General features: G+C 40.0%; 2 protein-coding genes across 2 annotated transcripts; both read right to left on the reverse strand.

Annotated features, from left to right (window-relative positions):
* Positions 1–716: 716 nt before the first annotated feature.
* LOC309400315 (vomeronasal type-2 receptor 26-like) lies at positions 717–6,365 on the reverse strand (the record flags this gene model as incomplete). The annotated part of the gene is made up of 3 exons (XM_081968730.1): positions 717–1,451; positions 5,184–5,475; positions 6,166–6,365. The coding sequence occupies 3 exons, from the start codon at positions 6,363–6,365 to the stop codon at positions 717–719; spliced, it is 1,227 nt and encodes a 408-aa protein (XP_081824856.1).
* A 4,871-nt stretch (positions 6,366–11,236) lies between these two features.
* On the reverse strand, positions 11,237–16,303 carry LOC309400316 (vomeronasal type-2 receptor 26-like; the record flags this gene model as incomplete). The annotated part of the gene is made up of 4 exons (XM_081968731.1): positions 11,237–12,135; positions 14,138–14,150; positions 15,026–15,317; positions 16,104–16,303. The coding sequence occupies 4 exons, from the start codon at positions 16,301–16,303 to the stop codon at positions 11,237–11,239; spliced, it is 1,404 nt and encodes a 467-aa protein (XP_081824857.1).
* Between the last annotated feature and the right edge of the window lie 5,232 nt (positions 16,304–21,535).

Below are 21,535 nucleotides of genomic sequence, written 5' to 3' on the forward strand. Positions count from 1 at the left end.
GAGTTGGGAAGAACTAATACTATGTGTGAGTGGAACCTTTAGCTTTACCTATTAATGCAGCCTAGGATTTTATTGTGGGTATTTTTCGCCTGAGAAAATTTCATTTCAATAAATTGCCCATATTATTAATACGTGATAGTAATTGACAATGGAAATAGATTTATATGTAGAGATCGAATTGTTATAATCCAGTATGAGAGCCGTTTTCTTTCAATACAGTTAAATATTCAGGAATCACAATCTCAATATATTTTATATTTCAAAGCACCCTAAGAAATCCAAACTAATATCCTATAACACTGTGTTAAAAATATATTCATAAAATGGCAGTCAGCATTTTACTACATTTGTATAGTGCTTTACGAACTGACAGGGTAAAACCCAGGAAAATGTCACTGCAAACATTGGACATCAGTTGAGTCAATATCTGAAATATCCTAATAGCATTTAAGAAAACTAGATTAAAGTCAAGTGCAACAGGAGTGTTGAAAGGGAGATTGGATTAGGATAAAGAATCTTGGACAATGATGGAAATTCAGCAACAGGAGCACTTACTTTGGAATCGGCTTAAATATGAATAAATCTTAGATACCCCACATAAATCCTTCCTTGACAGAAAAACAAAACAAAACAATATTCCTATATGTTTTATATATACCTGTAGACAACAAATAATTGTTCTATTGTTTTTCAGCAATTTTACTTAGAAAGAAAGATCACATGATGTGTTCATTCCTCTTTATTAGTTGCTCCCTGTGGTTGAGGTCAGGCCGCAAAACAATGATGTAGCATTTTGGGAGGAATATGCATCCCAGTAAAGCAGCACTGGAGGCCAAGATGGAGAAGACCTCCACAGCTACCATGGCCTTTCCTTTTGTGCTCAGATAGGCTGGAAAGAAGGAGATCCACACACTGCAAAAAGCTAACATGCTGAAGGTGATGAACTTGGCTTCGTTAAAACTGTCGGGTAATTTACGGGCAGGGAAAGCCACGATAAAGCTGGCGATGGCCAAGATACCCATGTAGCCCAAGACACAGTAGAAGAAGAAAGCTGACCCCTCATTGCATTGTAAAATCATTTCTTGGAGCTCTGAATGCATGTCCAACTCAGGAAATGGAGGAGATGTCAACATCCAAAGGATACAAATCCATAATTGTAAGAGAGAGCAAGAGAGGACAATAGAAAAGGCCAATTTTTTCCCCACCCATTTCCTCATCTGAGATCCTGGTTTAGTGGCCATGAAAGCCACAACTACAGTGACGGTTTTGGCCAGCACACTAGAAATGGCCACTGAGAAAGTGATGCCAAACATTGATTGTCGGAGAAGGCATATCACTTTGCTCGGTTGGCTGAGGAAGAGCAAAGAGGAGAGAAAACAGAGCAGAAGAGAAACAAGGAGGGTGTAGGTGAGGGACTGGTTGTTGGCTTTGACAATGGGAGTATCCCTGTGCTTAAAAACAGTTCCAAGTACCCAAGAGGTCAAGAAGAAGAAACCAAGAGCTGCTGAGGTTAAACCAGTTCCTAACGGTTCTTCAAAAGTTAGAAAGACCAGCAGTTTCAGGATGCATCCATTCTTTTCTTTATTTGGATAACGATCTTCTGAACATTCAAAACAGTCATCCATATCTGGAAGGAAAATTTAAAAAAAAGTCATCTAGGCCTTCCAAATTATTGAAAATAATAACATTATTTTTATGCACCCATGTAGTTTATAAAAGTTCACTTAATTCTAAAGAAAATTGGTAGAATGTCTACTCTACCATTTTGATTTGAAATCTTCCCTTCTGGGCATGGAACACAGTCATAGCAGCAGAACTGATTTCCCTCAATTCCTTTCTTCCAGGATCCAGGAAAACAAGGGTCGTTGCATCGAGAGAATGGAAGAACCTGATGATAAACATGAAAATCTTTTGAAACGGAGAGTTATAAAGACAGTTGCTGATTTTTTTGCTTAATGGAGTAACATGATTATTGACTTCCCAAAAGAATACAGCATATTAACAACCTCATCAACAACTGAAAAATAATTGAGAAAATATAATGAGGTATAAAAACTCCTGTCTAAAGAGTAGGGTAAATAAATAATTATACATGGTAACAATGTCATGCAAACATGGCCACTCTTGTGATTTCAAATGGAAATGCCCACCAAATATGCAATCCTGGCTTTTACTGTATATTGTAACATCATATTGTAACATCATATTTGATCATCCACAACATTTGAAAAAATAAGCTATTGTTTATTTAAAAAAAGACTAGAAATTAGATTTCTAAAGAGATTATGTTCAATATGGGATCATAATGGGTTAAGGCAGGGAATCATAATAGACTAAGGTGGAATCACTAATTCGATACCTGGTTAAAAGCTGGATTCCAAACAATCACATCGTCATCAATCCATAATTCCTTCCCTTTTAGAGCCTGTAGCTCCATCTTTCCAACTCTAACTTTCCGAAAGGATCTGTTTGGAAAAGTGATCAAGTTGATGATATCGAATCCACCTGTTGCTTCCCCTTTCTCACTCAGGAACACTCTTTCCCCAGCTGAATTGTTAAAAGAAATGCCTTGAAGAAATGGATGGAGCTACTTGAAAAGGATTGAAAGAGAGAGGGCATTAAAAACAATATAGTAGAGAAGAGAAAATCATATTCAAGTTTCATTCCCTCATTCTTCCTATTCCTATAACTATTATAAAGTATGAACACTTAGAAATTTGACAATCAATATTGCCTGATAATGTACATGTCCTATCTATCTATCTATCTATCTATCTATCTATCTATCTATCTATCTATCTGCCATCCATCCATCCATCCATCCATCCATCATCTATCTATCTATCTATCTATCTATCTATCTATCTATCTATCTATCTATCTATCTATCTATCTATCTATCTATCTATCTATCTTATTGATATTAATATAAGGAAGACTAACAATGAATTGAAGCAGAATGAATAAAAGGTTCTGGAATTATGTACCTTCCTTAAATTATGATTTAGATCAGGGATGTCAAACTCACACCATCATGCCATCAAGTGACATGTCATGACTTTTTCCCCCTTCACTAAACCAGGGGTGAGCATGGCCAACGCGTGATCCATCCGGCCCGTGGGCCATGAGTTTGAAACAGCTGATTTAAATTGACTAAATGAACAATTAATTCCACCTAGATCATATCTAATCTTTCCTCATTGTCTGTTACTCAAATTTTAGATTCTGATATTAAAGCATTCCTCCATAGAGAGATGCAAGATAGAGATTATTGCAAACATGTTTCATGTTTCATACTATGGGTGCCACATCTAAGAAGGCCCATTTTTATTTCACTCCTCAAAAACTCCAGATAGAGACAGAAAGCTCAGCTTGTTACCCATGAGAAGTCATTGAGCCACGTAGAAAATTGTTGGCGAATAGATTATTGTTGGAGGAGGCAATGAAAAGTAATCTAAATTATAATTTTAACTATCTTATTATGCAATGTATGGTGATTTAGTAAATAACCTTTGCTGACATCTAAACCATAATTTATACAATAGCTCCAAAAGAACAACACAAACTATATATCTATTTAGGACAGAACAGCATATCAGAGTCAGAAGACTTGGAGGTCTTCTAATCCAACACCCTATGCTATTTCAGATAAGTGGCTGTCCTCTTCATAAAAATCTCCAGTGTTGAGAGTATTCAAAACTTCTGAAGAGAAGCAGTTCCATTAATTAATGGTTAATTGTTGTCACCATCACAACATTCCTCCTTATTTCTAGGTTGTTTCTTGTGCTTGATTTCACATGCAGAAAATATTAAGACTTTCCACAATGGCTTCAAAACATAATTCTACGTCAAGCTGCTTATTGAAATGAAAGAAGTGTCCAAAGCAAAGGGAATACCTGCCAAGCTGGGGGATGTGGAAGGTCAGGATTTTTACTCATCATTGTTTTTTTTCTGTTGTACCGTAAAGTGTACAGAGCCTGCAAAGCATGAGCCACAGCATAAACAGCATTGTAGACACTGTAGCTTTGGCCAGTCATCTCCATTTCAAAGGCAGGTCCAGGGAGATCCTCCAGCTTCATCTCCTCAGTGCATATTCTACCTTCCTTCTGGAAACTTTCTTGTATTTCTTGTAACTCTGGTTTTGGAAATGAACAATCAAATGCTTGTTCCCAAACTTCCTGCAGAAACTGATCTCTGTAGTCTGAAAGAGGATTCATGATCTGAAGAAATTCCTTGAAACCTGCAACTGCTGTTGAATGAACGGTGAAGGAAATAGCCCCATGGAACATGGTGAGATCCAATGTGATTTGAAATCCTGATAATATGAAATCTATCTGGGCAGTCAAGATCCACACCCTTCTAAACAACGCAATTTGCTTGCTTTCAGGATCTACCATAAATATGACAAATCTTAGCCACATAATTGTCAATGATTCTCCATAAACAAGAAATGCATTGGCTTGGCTGTTCATCCAATTCATGGAAATAATTAAGATTTTTTCAATTACTTTTAGGAAGTCTTCCAAGTGGATTAGCTGTTCAAGTCTTTCTATGAATGATATACAGATTCCATTTTCTGAAAGCAAGGGCAGCATTTTCTGTAAGAAATTTTCTCCATTATTGTTATCAACAGCAAATATCCCAATCCATGTCCACTTGAAATGGTGAAGCAGTTGGACAATCCCAATGTACTGGTGGTCTTCTTTGGGGACCATGAAATAAAGTGAAGAGAGCTTACTGGTCTGAAATTGCTCTTGGGGTAATGAGCCATATGTCAGCTGCAAGAAAATGGAGTAGTGTTCTCTTGAGTTGTAAGATCAAATGCAATTGTCCTGATCTATTTTCATACATGCAAGAAAGGAATTATTTTCCTGAAATTCTTCTAAGTATAAATACAGAAAGGAATTTATTGGAATTATTTCTAACACATAGAATTGATCAATTCTTTTGATAGAAATAAAGAATACTATTCTCAACTCTTTCCTCAGATGTGGACTGTCTATGAATACTCAGTTCTTGTATTTAGCATTGTAGTTTCAAAAGTATGCCAACTAATAGACCTTAAGCCAGGCAGAACATCTTAATAAAAACATAACCCAAATCTTTGATGCTCCTTAATTAATCCAAACCAACATCAAGAACAGAATATAGCATTGTTTCTCCTTAGCGATTAAGCAACTTACTTGTGGAATTTTGAAGGATCCAGTAATTTCAGCAATATGAGATGATGTGACAAAATCCAGTCCCCCAATGATAGCCATGAGATTCTTCTGGCTATCACACTTGTAGTTAGGGACAAATTCCTGAGATTTGAAAAGCAGGTCCAGAGTGGTGCGATAGGTCATCCTTGAATTGAGGTAACTGTCATAGATGTGGAACCCAAGAGTGACATTAGGTAAGATCTGGGAATCTTCATTGATCTCCTTCACAGCAAAAGCCAAGGCGAGGACATGTTGATGAAATTTGGTGAATATGCTGCAAAAATTTAAACACCACCCCTCAGTTGAAAGTGAAAATTGACAATTCTCATAAGGCGACAACATTTCTGTTTCAATAACAAACATTTCTTTCTCTGACAGTAATAGAAAGAAAATAGTTTTTCTAATATTTCTACAGAGGGGTCCTTGGTGTTCTCTGACCCTGGCTGTTTTCTTCCAGACATTTCATTACCCAAAGTAGGTAATATCAACACAACCTAGCACTGATGATATTATCTAGTTTGGCTAACGAGATGTCTTCAAGACAACAATCAATGTGAGAGGACCCCTCATTTCCACCCTGAACTAAAATTTACTCTTATATTGCTAATTTCTACAGAGCTCACATTTATTTTCCACAGCATTTCCCTGACTTCCAAGAAATATGTACTGCAACTAATGCAAGTAGTCACTTTTTTCCAAGTACTATATTCTCTATGACATTTTTTAAAAAAGGTTTATGAACAGATTCAGGAGGTGTCACTTATTTACCAAATATATATATTTTGTGAGGAGAGATGTCAAATCTTTCAACAAATTATCTTATCCCAGTAAATCTTCATATAGAGACTTCTTGATCTTATGTTTTGTGCATTTCATGTGAAATATTTTAAGATAATGTAAGAAAGTCCTAGAAAGGATTTTTGAAAATCTAAGTAACATTAGACATAGAGAAAAAAAATCTTACACTGGTATATCATAAGGTTTCTTAGATGGATTTTCACTAAATTTAGCTTCATAAAGGTGGTAAGCGAAGTGAGATGGCATCCCACCAATGATGAGGTCTCCAGGCTGGTACCACTCATGTGGAACAAGGAAAGGATCACTTGCAGGACATTTCAGAGTGACTATTTTGTGTACCAAAAACATCACAAGGAACATCTTCATGCTTTTGTTATTGTGTAAATGTTTTCCCTTCCATCTTCCTGGTCAGAAAGTACCTATAGTCCAATACTTCATCTATAGATTGATCCAAGGTTGTATGTGAGAATGCACCAAATGAGAAAATCTATTCTTTTCTTCTTGAATATCCCTGTGAGCGCAAATTTGTATCCTGTACAGTATTTGAACAGATACTCTGGCAGAAGAGAACAGAGGGTAGACATCTGAAGCAATGAGCCCAACAGAGCTGTTGTTACCCTTGTGCCAAACTTCCTGTACTTCAAAGGTTTCATTTATCCAAGATGATACCTTGACTGTTATTGAATATCATTTCCCTCTGTGCAACCTTTGGTGTTTTGGCCTAGCTGAGAAAATATGGTGATTCCTGTAGGAGTTAATTATTTTGTTTTGATGAGATAATAATTGGCCACTGGTTCAATTATTTTTTTTATATGAGCAAATGCCAATGAAAATCATATAAGGGAGATTTGCAATAAAATATATGCCTTGGTGTTGAAATTGTTGAAAGTGTTTTTTGAATCTACAAACATTTCTTTTCTATCGATTTTTCACAAAATAGAATAGGAACATATCCAGCAGGTATCAGTCATGAGGAGTAACAATGCAGAAACTTTTTTTAAAAAAATTACCGTGAACTCACTGAAAACTTTTTTTGCACCAAAGTTTCTACTATTCTACTGCTAACATTTTAACATATGATTTCTTCTCCCAGATCTAGAAACATTAGAAGGACAGAATGGCTTATGTTAGCTATAAAACCTACATTTACGCTGTAACATCTTTTACTCACCTAAACAATTATTGGGGAACTGGCTAAGAATATAAAAAGAAAAAAAAACCCTTCAGTTGTAAATAAACCTCTATGTCATGATGCTTTAAGTTGAATTCATAAAAGGGATAGACTATACCACCAATTATGATATCAGCAGCTTTATATGGGGCTCTCCATTTATTTATTTATTTATTTATTTATTTATTTTATGTCACGTTCCGGTGTTCACATTGCATACAAAGAGAGATTCAGTTTGCTTGGTGAAAAACTTTTATCTCTATCTAACAAACTACATGATAACCAACACCAAATGACAATGACACAAAGGTAATCAAATCCAAGTCAGTTCTAACCAAGTTAACACCATCACCCATGTATATAGCATTACCCCACCCAGTTCCACCCACAACTCCACTCAGATGACACCCACCCACCATCACCAATCACCATGACCCACACCTCCAGCCACACCCCCACTCAGTGTCATCATAGCCTCTTTCCTGGTTAGCTACATCCAAGCAAAGAGTTACATCAGAGTAGGCAGTTGCACCCGAGTAGAAGAGTTACATCAGAGTAGGCAGTTGCACCAGAATAGAAGAGTTACAATCGAGGAGGCAGTTGCACATGAGTAGAAGAGCCATATGAAGCTACAGGCTCAATCGACATCAGAGAAGCACCATCAACATGGCAGCGTTGCGTGGTGGGCATGGTGATGGACAGGGTCCCCCCGGATGGCAGCCTGAGGGCTGACATTTTATTTATTTATTTGTCAACATGTACCAGGCAACAGGTATTAGTATAGGCATGGACATTTTTGCATATGATTGGTACAAATAGATGGGTATAAATAAGTGTAACACGGCCATGAACACATAAAATGAGTACATATCAACGGGGACAGTAAGATAGGGACAGTAGGGACACTGTTGCGCTTATGCATGCCCCCTTAGGGACCTCTTAGGAAACGTGCGAGATCCACGGTGGACAGATTAAGATTAAAGATATGGGAGTTTGAGGAACTAACAACGGAGTCAGGTAGAGCATTCCAGGCATTGACCACTCTATTGCTGATGTTGTATTTTCTGCAATCAAGTTTGGAGCGGTTTGCTTTGAATTTGTATCTATTGTTCGCCCATGTATTATTGCAGTTGAAATTGAAGTAGTCGTTTACAGTTAGGACATTATATTATATAATTTTGTGTACTACGCTTAGGTCACAATCTAGGCAGCATAGTTTGAGGTTGTCCATGCCTAAAATTTCAAGCATGGTGGCATAAGGTATGTTCTTGCGAGCAGATGAGTTAAGTACTCTTCTTGTGAAATACCTCTCGACCCTATGTACAGTATTTATGTCTGCTATACTGAGTGGATTCCAGGCAGGAAAGCAGTATTCAAGGATTGCTCTAGGAAAGGTTTTCTATGCGCTAGTTAGCAAGAAGAATAAGGTTTTGTGTAGACCCAGGTGCTCATATGTGTCACCTCTCCTGCAAGAGCTGCATTGGCTGCCAATTTCCTTCTGGGTAAAGATTGTTACCTTTAAATCTTAATATGGTTGGGATCATGTTATTTGAAGGACCATCTCATCCTGGTCAAATCTTCCTGACCGATCAGAGTGGGGAGGCAGGGAGGGTCTCATCTCCTAAGAAAGTCCATGTGGCAGGACTCAGAAAATGGGCCTATGGTGGCTCCCTCTCTTTGGAACATCTTCCTCATGGAGATTAGATTGGCACCCACTTTGATAGTCTTTTGCAAGGCCTAACAGGCCTTTGAAATCCAGAGTGGGATGGAGCCCGTCAAGTGGCTTATCTAATGGATTATCATGCCCAAGGGTGTGTGTGTGTGTAAGAATGTTTATTATTTCTATGGTTTGCATTTTGGATTTTTTTCAGAAGCCCAGAAACCCTGACAGTGAATGGGTGCCAAATACATTCTCACAAATGAACAAACAAACAAACAAACAAACAGAATATAATAGAATAACAGAGTTGGAAGGGATATTGGAGGTCTTCTAGTCCAACCCCCTGCCTAAGCAGGTAACCCTACACTCAAATTGTTTTTCTTGCCTAAACGTAAAACGTTATTTTTTTCACCATTGAATTTCATTTTGTTAGATAGGGCCCAATGTTCAAGTCTGTCAAGATCCTTCTATATCTTGAGCCTATCTTCTGGAGTGTTGGCTATTCGTGCCAGTTTGGAGATTCTATACCTGTGATAGCAAACCTTTTTGAAAAGGCATGCCAAAATTGTGCGTGCATGCGTTATTGCACATATTTGTCTGTCCACACCCCTAATACAATGCACCCCACAGATCTGTATATGCGTGCATGACACCACCACCACCCTGGGCATGAGAGAATTTTCGCCATCCCCAGGCTCCGGAGGATTTCCTGAAGCCTGGGGAATGGAAAACGGCCTCCCCCAGACCAAAATTCAGCTGGCCGGTGCACATATGCACGGCAGAGCTGATGTCTTGCATGCCGTCAAATATGGCTCCATGTGCCACCTGTGACTTGCATACTATAGGTTTGCCATCATGGTCTTATACCATTTGTAAGAAATGGTTTTCCAGTCTCTTTTTCAAAGCTTCCAGTGATGAAGTAATCCCCCAACTTCTGGAGCGAAGCTATTCCATTGGTTGATTGCTCTCACTATTAGGAAATTTCTCTTTAGTTCTAAGTTGCTTCGCTCCTTGCGTAGTTTCCATCCATTGTTTCTGGTCTCGCATTTTGGTGTTTTTAAAAATATTTGGAACCCCTTGACTTTGTAGGAGTCCCTCAAATATTGGAACACTGTTATCATGTCACCCTACTTCTTCTTTTCTCTAGACTAGTCATACCCACTTCCTCTAACTATTGTTCGTATGTTTTAGCCTCCAGCCAATAATGATTGTTGCTGGTTCTTCTCTGCACTCTTTCTAGAATATCCACATATTTTTTTTATAGTGTGGTGACCAGAACTGGATATAGTTTTCTGAGTGTGGTTTTATTACGGCTTTGTAAAGTGATACTACATCTTCATGTGATCTTTATTCTATCGCTCTATTAATGTTGTGGGTTAGGGTCTAAGACATTGAGCTTGTCGAAAAGAAAGTTTGGCAGTTTGGCAGTTTGAATCCCAAGTGTCACGTTACAGAGTGAGCTCCCATTATTTGTCCAAGCTTCTGCCAAACTAGCACGTCAAAAGCATGTAAAAATTCAAGTAGAAAAATAGGAACCATTTTGGTGGGAAGATAATAGCGTTCTGTGCCCCTTTGGCATTTAGTCATGCCGGCCACATGACCACGGAGATGTCTTCAGACAGTGCTGGCTATTTGCATTTGAAACGGAGATGAACACTGCCCCCTAGATTCAGGAACAACTAACACATATATGCGAGGGAAAACATTACCTTTACTTTTACCTATTAATGCAACCTATGATTGCATTGTGGGGGGTTTTTTGCCTGGGAAAATTTCATTTCAATACATTTCCCATATTATTAATATGTGATAGCAATTTACAGTGGAGATAGATTTAGGTGTGGAATGTGAATTGTTATCACCCAGTATGAAAGCCATTTTCTTTCAATACAGTTAAATATTCAGGATTCACAAACTCAATGTATTTTGCATTTACAAAGAACCCTCAGAAATTGTACGCAATGTACTATAATACTGTGTTAAATATTTATTCATAAAATGACGGTCAGCATTTTACTATATTTGTATAGTGCTTTACGAATTGAAAGTGTAAAACCCAGGAAAATGTCATTTCAAATGTTGGACATCATTTGCGTCAATATCTGAAATATCCTAATGGCAACTAAGAAAACTAGATCAAAGTCAAGTTCAAAAGGAGTGTTGAAAAGGAGAATGGATTAGGTTAAAGAATCTTGGACAATGATGGAATTGCAGCAACATGAGTACTTACTTTGGAATGGGCTTAAATATGAATAAATCTTAAATAGCTTGCATAAATCCTTCCTTGACAGGAAAACAAAACAAAACAATATTCTTATATGTTTTATATATACCTGTAGATACCAAAAAGTTTTTCTATTCTGCTTTTCAGCAATTGCACCTAAGAAAGAAAGATCACATGATGTGCTAATTTCTCTTTATGAGTTGCTCCCTGTGGTTGAGATCAGGCCGCAAAACAATGATGTAGCATTTTGGGAGGAATATGCATCCCAGTAAAGCAGCACTGGAGGCCAAGATGGAGAAGACCTCCACAGCTACCATGGCTTTTCCTTTTGTGCTCAGATAGGCTGGAAAGAAGGAGATCCACACACTGCAAAAGGCCAACATGCTGAAGGTGATGAACTTGGCTTCGTTAAAGCTGTCGGGTAATTTACGGGCAAGGAAAGCCACAATAAAGCTGGCAATGGCCAAGACACCCATGTAGCCCAAGACACAGTAGAAGAAGAAAGCTGACCCCTCATTGCATTGTAAAATCATTTCTTGGAGCTCTGAGTGCATGTCCAACTCAGGGAATGGGGGAGATGTCCACAACCAAAGAAGACAAATACATACTTGTACGAGAGAGCAAGAAAAGACAATAAAAAAGGCCAATCTTTTCCCCACCCATCTCCTCATCTGAGATCCCGGTTTAGTGGCCATGAAAGCAACAATTACAGTGGTGGTTTTGGCCAGAACACTAGAAATGACCACTGAGAAAGTGATACCAAACATTGATTGTCGGAGAAGGCAGGTCACTTTGCCAGGTTGGCTGAGGAAGATCAAAGAGGAGAGAAAACAGAGCAGAAGAGAGACAAGGAGAGTATAGGTTAAAGACCGGTTATTGGCTTTGACAATGGGAGTATCCCTGTGCTTAATAAATGTTGCAAGTACCCATGAGGTCAAGAAGAAGAAACCAAGATCTGCTGAGGCTAAACCAATTCCTAAGGTTTCTTCAAAAGTTAGAAACACCACCAGTTTCGGGATACATCCTTTCTTTTCATTATTTGGATAATGATCTTCTGAACATTCAAAACAATCATCCATATCTGGAAAGAAAATCAAGGAATTTGTCATCTAGATTTTCCAAATTATTGAAAAATCACATTATTTTTATGCCTCCAAATATTTTATTAAAATGTTATTAAGTCTAATGAAATGTCATAGAATTCCTACCCTACCATTTTGATTTGAAATCTTCCCTTCAGGGCACGGAACACAGTCATAGCAACAAAACTGATTTCCCTCAATCCGTTTCTTCCAGGATCCAGGAAAACAAGGGTCATTGCATCGAGAGAATGGAAGAACCTGATGATAAACCAGAAAAAGTTTTGAAAAGGAGAGTTTTTAAAACATTTTCTGAATTTTCTCCTTAATGGAGTAACATGAATATTGACTTCCCAAAAGAATACAGAATTTAACAACTCCACCAACAACTTGAAAAGATGTAGAAATTATAATGAGGTACAAAACCTCCTGTCTGAAATGCAGGGAAAATAGATATTTATACATGGTAACGATGGCATGCAAACATGGCCACTCTTGTGATTTCAAATGGAAATGCCCACCAAATATCCAATCCTGGTTTTTCATTGTAATATCATATTTGCCAATTTGAGGAATCTTTCATCATCCACAACATTTGAAAGAATATGCCATTGTTTATTTAAAGAAATAGAAATTACATTTCTAAAGAGATTTCAATATGGGATCGTAATGGATTAAGGTGGAATCACTAATTCGATACCTGGTTAAAAGTTGGGTGCCAGACAATTAGATCTTCATCAATGAATAATTCCTTTCCTTTTGGAGCCTGTAGATCCATCTCTCCAACTGTAACTCTCTGAAAGGATCTGTTTGGGAAAGTGATCAAGTTGGTGATGTCAAATCCACCTGTTGTTTCCCCTTTCTCATTCAGGAACACTCTCTCCCCAGCTGAATTGTTAAAAGAAATGCCTTGAAGATGTGAATGGAGCTAATTGAAAGGGAATAAAAGATAGAGGGAATGAAAAGCAATATAATAGAGAAGAGAAAATCATATCCAAGTTTCATTCACTCATTCTTCCCATTCCTACAACGTTATTAAGCTTAGAGATTTGATAATCAATATTGTATGATAATGTACATATCTACACTATGTATTTAACTTGATATCAATATAAGGGAAAGTCAGAATTAACTGAAGCAGAATGAAAAATAGGATTTTGGAATGTTGCAATTCTTTAAATTATGATTTAGATTCACTACTTAAACAACTACTTCCACATAGATCATATATAATCTTTCATCATTTATAGAAATAAACCTCTTTTCTGCCTCTATTTAAGACAGAACAGTTTCAGAGTCAGAATGGACTTGGAGGTCTTCTCATCCAACACAGTGCTCAAGGATGAGACCTTTCACTATTTCAGATAAATGGCTATCCTTCTCTTTGTAAAAATTGCCAATGTTGGATCATCCAAAACTTCTGAAGGCAAGCTGTTCCACTAATTAATGGTTAATTGTAATCACGAACAGGAAATCCCTCCTTATTTCTAGCTTGATTTCTCATGCTTGATTCCACATGGAGAAAATATTAAGACTTTCCACAATGGGGTCAAAAAATAATTCTATGTCAAACTGCTTATTGAAATAAACAAAGTGTCCACAGCAAAAGGAATACCTTCCAAGCCTGGAGATGTGGAAAGTCAAGATTTTTACACATCATAGTTTTTTTTCCTATTGAAATGCAATGTGTATAGAGCTTGCAAAGCATGAGCCACAGCATGAACAGAATTGTAGATGCTGTAGCTTTGGCCAGTCATCCCCATTCCAAAGGCAGGTCCAGGGAGATCCTCGAGCTTCATCTCCCCAGTGCATGTCCTACTATGCATTTCTTGTAATTCTGGTTTTGGAAATGAACAATCAAACGATTGTTCCAAAACATCCTGCAGAAACCCATCTCTGTGGTCTGAAAGAGGATTGATGGCCTGAAGAAATTCCTTGAAACCTGCAACTGCCCTTGAATGAACAGTGAAGGAAAGAGCCCCGTGGAACATGTGGAGATCCCACCTGATTTGAAATCCTGATAATACGAAATCAATCTGGGCAGTCATGATCCACACCCTTCTAAACAATGAAATTTCCTTGCTTTCAGGATCTATCATAAATGTGATAACTCTCAGCCACGTAATTGTCAATGATTCTCCATAGAACAGAAATGCATTGGCTTTGCTATTTATCCAATTTATGGTAATACTAGAGATTCTTTGATATACTTCTGGAAAGTCTTCCAAGTGGACCAGTTGTGTAAGTCTTTCTATGAACGATGAGCAGATCCCATTCTCTGAAAGCAAGGGCTGCATTTTTTGTAAGAAATTTTCTCCATCGTTGTTATCAACAGCAAATATCCCAATCCATTTCCACCTGAAATGATGAAGCAGTTGGAGAATCCCAACGTACTGATGGTCCTCTTTGGGGACCATGAAATATACTGAAGAGAGCTTACGGGTCTGAAATTGATCTTGGGGTAGTGAGCCATAGGTCAGCTGCAAGAAAGTAGAGTAGTATTCTCTTGAGTTGTAAGATCAAATGCAATTGTCCTGATCTAGTTTTCATATAAAATTTATACAAGGAAGGAATTGTTTCCCTTAAATTCTTCTAAGTTTAAATATGGAGAGAAATGTATTGGAATTATTTCAAACACATAGAATTGATCAATTCGTTTGATAGAAATGAAGAATACTATTCTCAACACTTTCCTCAGGTGTGGACTGTATAGGAACCCTCAATTCTTGTATTCGGCATTATAGTTTCAAAATTATGTCAACTAACAGACCTCAAGCCAGGCAGAACATCTTAATAAAAAAATAACACTAATCTTTGATGCTCCTATATTAATCCAAACCAACATCAAGAACAGAATATAGAATTGTTCTCCATAGCAATTAAGCAACTTACTTGTGGAATTTTGAAGGATCCAGTAATTTCAGCAATATGAGAGGATGTGACAAAATCCAGTCCCCCAATGATAGTCCTGAGATTTTTCTGGCTATCACACTTGTAGTTAGGGACAAATTCCTGAGATTTGAAAAGCAGGTCCAGAGTGGTGCGATAGGTCATCCTTGAATTAAAGTAACTGTCATAGATATGGAAGCCAAGAGTGACATTAGATAAGATCTGGGAGTTCTCATTGATCTCCTTCACAGCAAAGGCCAAGGCGAGGACATGTTGATGAAATTTAGTGAATATGCTGCAAAAATTTAAATACCTCCCAGTTGAAAGGGAAAATTGACAATTCTCATAAGGTGACAACGTTTCTGTATAAATAGCAAACATTTCTTTCTCTGACAGTAATAGAAAGAAAATAGTTTTTCTAATATTTCTACAGCGGGGTCCTTGATGTTCTCTGAGCCTGGCTGTTTTCTTCCAGACGTTTCATCACCCAAAGTAGGTAATATCAACACAACCTAGCACTGATGATATTACCTAATTTGGCTAATGAAATATCTTCAAGGAAACAATCAATGTGAGAGGACCCTCTCCTTTCCACCCTGTACTAAAATATTCTCTTCTATTGCTAATTTCCACAGAGCTCAAATTTATTTTACACAGCATTTCCCTGACTTCGAAGAAATATTTATTGCAACAAATACAAGTGGTCACTTCTTTCAAAATACAATATTTTCCATTCTGTTTTTTAAAAAAACAGTTTATGAATAGATTCAGGAGGTATAACTTATTTACCATCTGTATGTTTTGGGAGGAGAGATAATGCCAAATCTTTCTAAAAGTTATCTTTATCCCAGTAAATCTTCATATATAGATTTCTTGATTTGAAGTTTTATACATTTCATGTGAAATACTTTAAGATAATGTTAAGAAGTTTATTTCTCCCTTTTTTAACAGATCCAATTGGAAGAAAGGAAAGGCATAGATTATATTATAAACCTTACATTTATGCACAGATAAGTTTTTAGTCATATAAAGGATTTTTGAAAATCTGAGTAAGATTAGATATAGAAAAAAAAAATCTTACACTGGTATATCATAAGGTTTCTTAGAAGGATTTTCACTAAATTTAGCTTCATAAAGGTGGTAAGCGAAGTGAGATGCCATCCCACCAATGATGAGGTCTCCAGGCTGGTACCACTCATGTGGAACAAGGAAAGCATCACTTGCAGGGCATTTCAGAGTGACTACTTCATGCACCAAAAACATCACAAGGAACATCTTCATGCTTTCGTTATTTTGTAAATGTTTTTCCTTCCATCCTCCTGGTCAGAAAGTACCTATAGTCCAATACTTCATCTAAAGATTGATCCAAGGTTGTATGTGAGAATGCACCAAATGAGAAAATCTATTCTTTTCTTCTTGAATATCCCTGTGAGCGCAAATTTGTATCCTGTACAGTATTTGAACAGATACTCTGGCAGAAGAGAACAGAAGGTAGAAATCTGAAGCAATGAGCCCAACAGAGCTGTTGTTAACCTTGTGCCAAACTTCCTGTACTTCAAATGTTTCATTTATCCAAGCTGATACCTTGACTGTTATTGAATATCATTTCCTTCTGTGCAGCCTCTGGTGTTTTGGCCTAGCTGAGAAAATATGGTGATTCCAATGGGGGTTAATTATTTTGTTTTGATGAGATAATAATTGGCCACTGGTTCAACTATTTTTTTTATATGAGCAAATGCCAATGAAAATCATATAAGGGAGATTTGCAATAAATTATATGCCTGGTTGTTGAAATTGTTGAAAGTGTTTTTTGAATCGACAAACATTTCTTTTCTATCAATTTTTCACAAAGTAGAATAGGAACATATCTAGCAGGTATCAGTCATGAGGAGTAACAATGTAGAAACTTTTTTTAAAAAAAATACCGTGAACTCACTGAAAACTTTTTTGCACCAAAGTTTCTACTATTCTACTGCTAACATTTTAACATGATTTCTTCTCCCAGAACTAGAAACATTGGAAAGACTGAATGGCATATGTTAGATAAAAAAACCCTACATTTATACTGTAACATCTTTTATTCACCTAAACAATTATTGGGGAACTGGCTAAGAATATAAAAATTTTAAAAAAAACCATAATGCTTTAAGTTCAATTCATAAAAAGGATAGACTATACCACCAATTATGAGATCAGCAGCTTTATATGGGTCTCTCCATTTATTTATTTATTTATTTATTTATTTATTTATTTATTTATTTATTTATTTATTTATTTATTTATTTATTATTTGTTTATTTATTTTATTTCATTTCATTTATTTTATTTTATTTATTTTATTTATTTTATTTATTTTATTTATTTTATTTATTTTATTTATTTTATTTATTTTATTTATTTTATTTATTTTATTCATTTGTCAACATGTACAAGGCAACAGGTATTAGTATAGACATGGATATTTTTGCATGAGATTGGTACAAATAGATGGGTATAAATAAGTGTAACACGGCCATGAACACATAAAATGAGTACATATCAATGGGGACAGTAGGATAGGGACAGTAGGGTGCGCTTATGCGTGCCCACTTAGGGACCTCTTTGGAAACATGTGAGGTCCACGGTGGACAGATTAAGGTTAAAGATATGGGAGTTTGAGGAACTAACAACGGAATCAGGTAGAGCGTTCCAGGCATTGACCACTCTGTTGCTGAAGTTGTATTTTCTGCAATCGAATATCCCCCATCTAGGACTGTGGACTGTGGACTATGGGCACTTATCCATCTCTACTCGTTTTTTAGCCCTGGCTGTTAACCTATTTGGTTCCAAAGATATATAAGCCTAACATCAGCAGCACCCAGAATGACCTCAGGCCCTGTTGAGACTATAAGCTACCACGTATTCGAGGTCAGACCTGATCCTGCTGCGGGAGTCCCCCCTCTTGCAGGCATGGCCCTCCGCCCTTTCGAGGGCCCACCTTGATGACGGATTCATTAATCCAGAGAGGTGGAGGAAACGGAGGCTCAGGGGGTTTTTATCTAAATGTTTTTTAACGCTTTTAGGGGGTTTTAGGGTGGGGGGAGGGTTAACCAGGCCAGGAACAGGGGTAGGGCCAGGCAAACAGGTGGGATCGAGAGGGAAGTGAGCGGAATGGGGGAGGGGAAGGAGAACGACGTTCCTTTAGAGGGCCCTTTTAAAATTCCAACGGTCGTGGGGAGGGGTGGGTGCGAGGACAGACAAAGATTCTGTAGTCGGTTGGGAGACCGTGGCTGTTGGACACGCCCCGTCATTTGTACCAACCCCCGCATTCTAGGTGGCCAGGACTCACAGAGCCAGGGCCTGGGGCTGATGCTGTGCAACGCAAGGTCGGTTGTCAATAAGGCCCCCCTCATCTACGATCTGATTTTGGAGGGGGAGCCAGACCTTGCAGGGATTACGGAGACGTGGTTGGGCCACAAGGGGGGCTTACCCCTCGTGGAAATGTGCTCACCAGGATACCGTGCATTCCATCAGCCTCGGGCCCGGGGTAGGGGTGGTGGGGTAGCGGTAGTTTTATGGGAGAGTCTAGAACCAAGAGAGTTCACTGTACCACAGACATCCGGGTGCGAGTCTCTTGGTGTGAGACGGGGCCCAGGGAGTCAGTTGGGCTTGCTGATTGTATACTTGGCTCCTCGCTATGCATCAGCAGCCCTGCCAGAGCTCCTCGAGATGATCGCAGAGATGGCGGTTGAAACCCCCAAGCTGTTAGTTATGGGGGATTTCAACCTGCCGTCGATGGGCGAGTCATCCGAGGCGGCTCGGGAGTTCATGGCTTCCATGACAGCCATGGACCTGACCCAAATAATTCAGGGCCCCACACACGAGGGAGGACACACGCTGGACCTTATTTTTGTCTCTGGCCATGGATGAGTGATCTGGGAATAGGGGATTTAGTTATTACACCCCTGTCATGGTCAGATCACTCGCTTCTCTGGCTTGACTTCCCAGGCGCTACCCCCCATCGTGGGGAGGCGGAACCAGAAGGTCCTAGATGGTTCCTCCCCAGGCGACTGATGGAACCACATAGGTTCCAGATGGAGCTTGGGCCATTTCCTGTAGCCCTGACCCGCTCCCGGACGGAGGACGTGGTGGCCGCATGGGATAGTGCGGCGGCCGGGGCCTTGGACCGGGTTGCGCCTTTGCGGCCTCTCCGGTGGCAGCGAACCACCCTGGCCCCTTGGTTTACCGAGGAGCTAAGGGTGATGAAGCGCCACAAGAGACGCCTAGAGAGCAGATGGAGATCCTCACGCTCTGAATCTGACCGAACACAGGTAAGAGCCTACTTACGGACTTACCTTGTGGCACTAAGGGTGGCCAAACGTCAATATTGTGCCACTCTTATTGCGTCCACAGAAAACCGCCCTGCCGCCCTGTTTCGGGTGACCCGCTCCCTCCTTTCACAGAGGCCGCGGGAAGACCCTCTACAGGGTAGAGCAGAGAAATTTGGGGAATATCTGCAGGATAAAATTGCTCAAATCCGGAGCGAATGGGTCTCCCTCAGTGATCCAGGGGTGATGTCAGAGGCGAGTCTTGAGGGACCATTCTGGGAGGAGTTTGACTCTGTTGCCGCCGAGGATATGGACAGGTTCCGCGGGCGACTGAGGGCCACCACATGTTTACTGGACCCATGTCCCTCCTGGCTTATACTGGCAGCCTGGGAGGTTACACGAGGCTGGCTCCTGGGACTAGTGAATGCTTCATTGAGTGAGGGGTCCTTGCCAGCTGTCTTGAAAGAGGCGGTGGTGAGGCCCCTACTTAAGAAGTCTTGCCTGGACCCATCAGAGCTTGCCAATTATCGTCCCGTCTCCAACCTTCTCTTCCTAGTGAAGGTTGTAGAGAGTGTGGTGGCACAACAGTTCCCTCGTCACCTGGAGGAAATTGATTATCTAGACCCGCGCCAGTCCGGTTTCCGGCCCGGTCACAGCACGGAGACGGCTTTGGTCGCGTTGGTGGATGATCTCTGGAGGGCTAAGGATGGGGGTTGTTCCTCCATCCTAGTCCTATTAGATCTCTCAGCAGCTTTCGATACCATCGACCATGGTATCCTGTTGCGTCGGCTGGAGGGATTGGGGGTGAGGGGCACTGTGCTGCAGTGGTTCTCCTCCTATCTCTCCGGACGGACGCAATGTGTGTTGGAAGGGGAGCAGAGGTCGACCCTGAGGCCACTCACTTGTGGGGTGCCACAGGGTTCGGTCCTCTCACCTCTCCTGTTCAACACATACATGAAGCCGCTGGGCGAGATCATTCGAGGTTTCGGGGTTGAGTATCATCTGTATGCTGATGATACTCAGTTATACATCTCCACCCCGAACCACCCCAACGAATCCGTCGAGGTGATGTCCCGGTGCCTGGAGGCAGTACGGGTCTGGATGGGCGACAACAGACTCAAGCTCAACCCTTCCAAGACGGAGTGGCTGTGGTTACCGGCGCCCCGGTTCAGCTAGTGGGCTCCATCTCTGGCCATTGGGGGTGAGCAACTTCCCCCCGTGGACCAGGCGCGCAATTTGGGTGTCCTCCTAGACACGTGGCTGTCGCTGGACGACCATGTGACGGCCGTGGCTAGGGGGGTGTTCCACCAGGTTCGCCTGGTGCGCCAATTGCGCCCCCTACTGGACCGGTACGCCCTTCGCACAGTCACTCATGCCCTGGTGACGTCCCGTCTGGATTACTGCAATGCTCTCTACATGGGGTTCCCCTTGAGATGCACCCGAAGGCTGCAGCTGGTCCAGAATGCGGCCGCGCGGGCAATTATGGGGAGTTCTAGGTACTCCCATGTAACACCTCTCCTGCGCGAGCTGCACTGGCTACCTGTGGCTTTTTGGGTGTGTTTCAAGGTGTTGATTCTCACCTTTAAAGCGCTCCATGGCTCAGGACCTAGTTGTTTGAGGGATCGCATCCTACCCCATACATCCCTGCGACCAATTCGCTCTCACAGAGAGGGACTCCTCCGGGTGCCGTCCGCCAAACAATGCCGGCGGGCAGCGCCCAGGAGTAGGGCCTTCTCTGTGATGGGCCCGACCCTCTAGAACAACCTCCCCCCTGACATTAGAATCATTACTGATCTCCGCTCCTTCCGTAAGAAACTCAAGACCCACCTGTTCCAATTAGCAGGCCTGGCCCAATCACAATTATGATCTAATCCCTTGACTCTCCTGGCCGGTTATTTTAAATTTTGGGGTATTTTAATCTGGTTTTAATCACTAATGAATTTTTGCACTATTGTACAAACTTGTGTTTAGTTTGTTTTTATGGGGTTTTGTAACCAGGGGTGTGTGTGGAGGAATGTTTATTATTTCTATTGTTTGTATTTTGGATTTTTTTTCAGCAGCCCAGAAACCCTGACAGTGAATGTGTGCCAAATAAATTCTCACAAATGAACAAACAAACAAACAGAATATAAAAGAATAACAGTGTTGGAAAGGACCTTGGAGGTCTTCTAGTCCAACCCTCTGCCTAGGCAGGAAACCCTACAAT

Source organism: Natrix helvetica (assembly GCF_964273705.1).
Source record: "Natrix helvetica genome assembly, chromosome: W".
NCBI lineage: Eukaryota > Metazoa > Chordata > Lepidosauria > Squamata > Natricidae > Natrix > Natrix helvetica.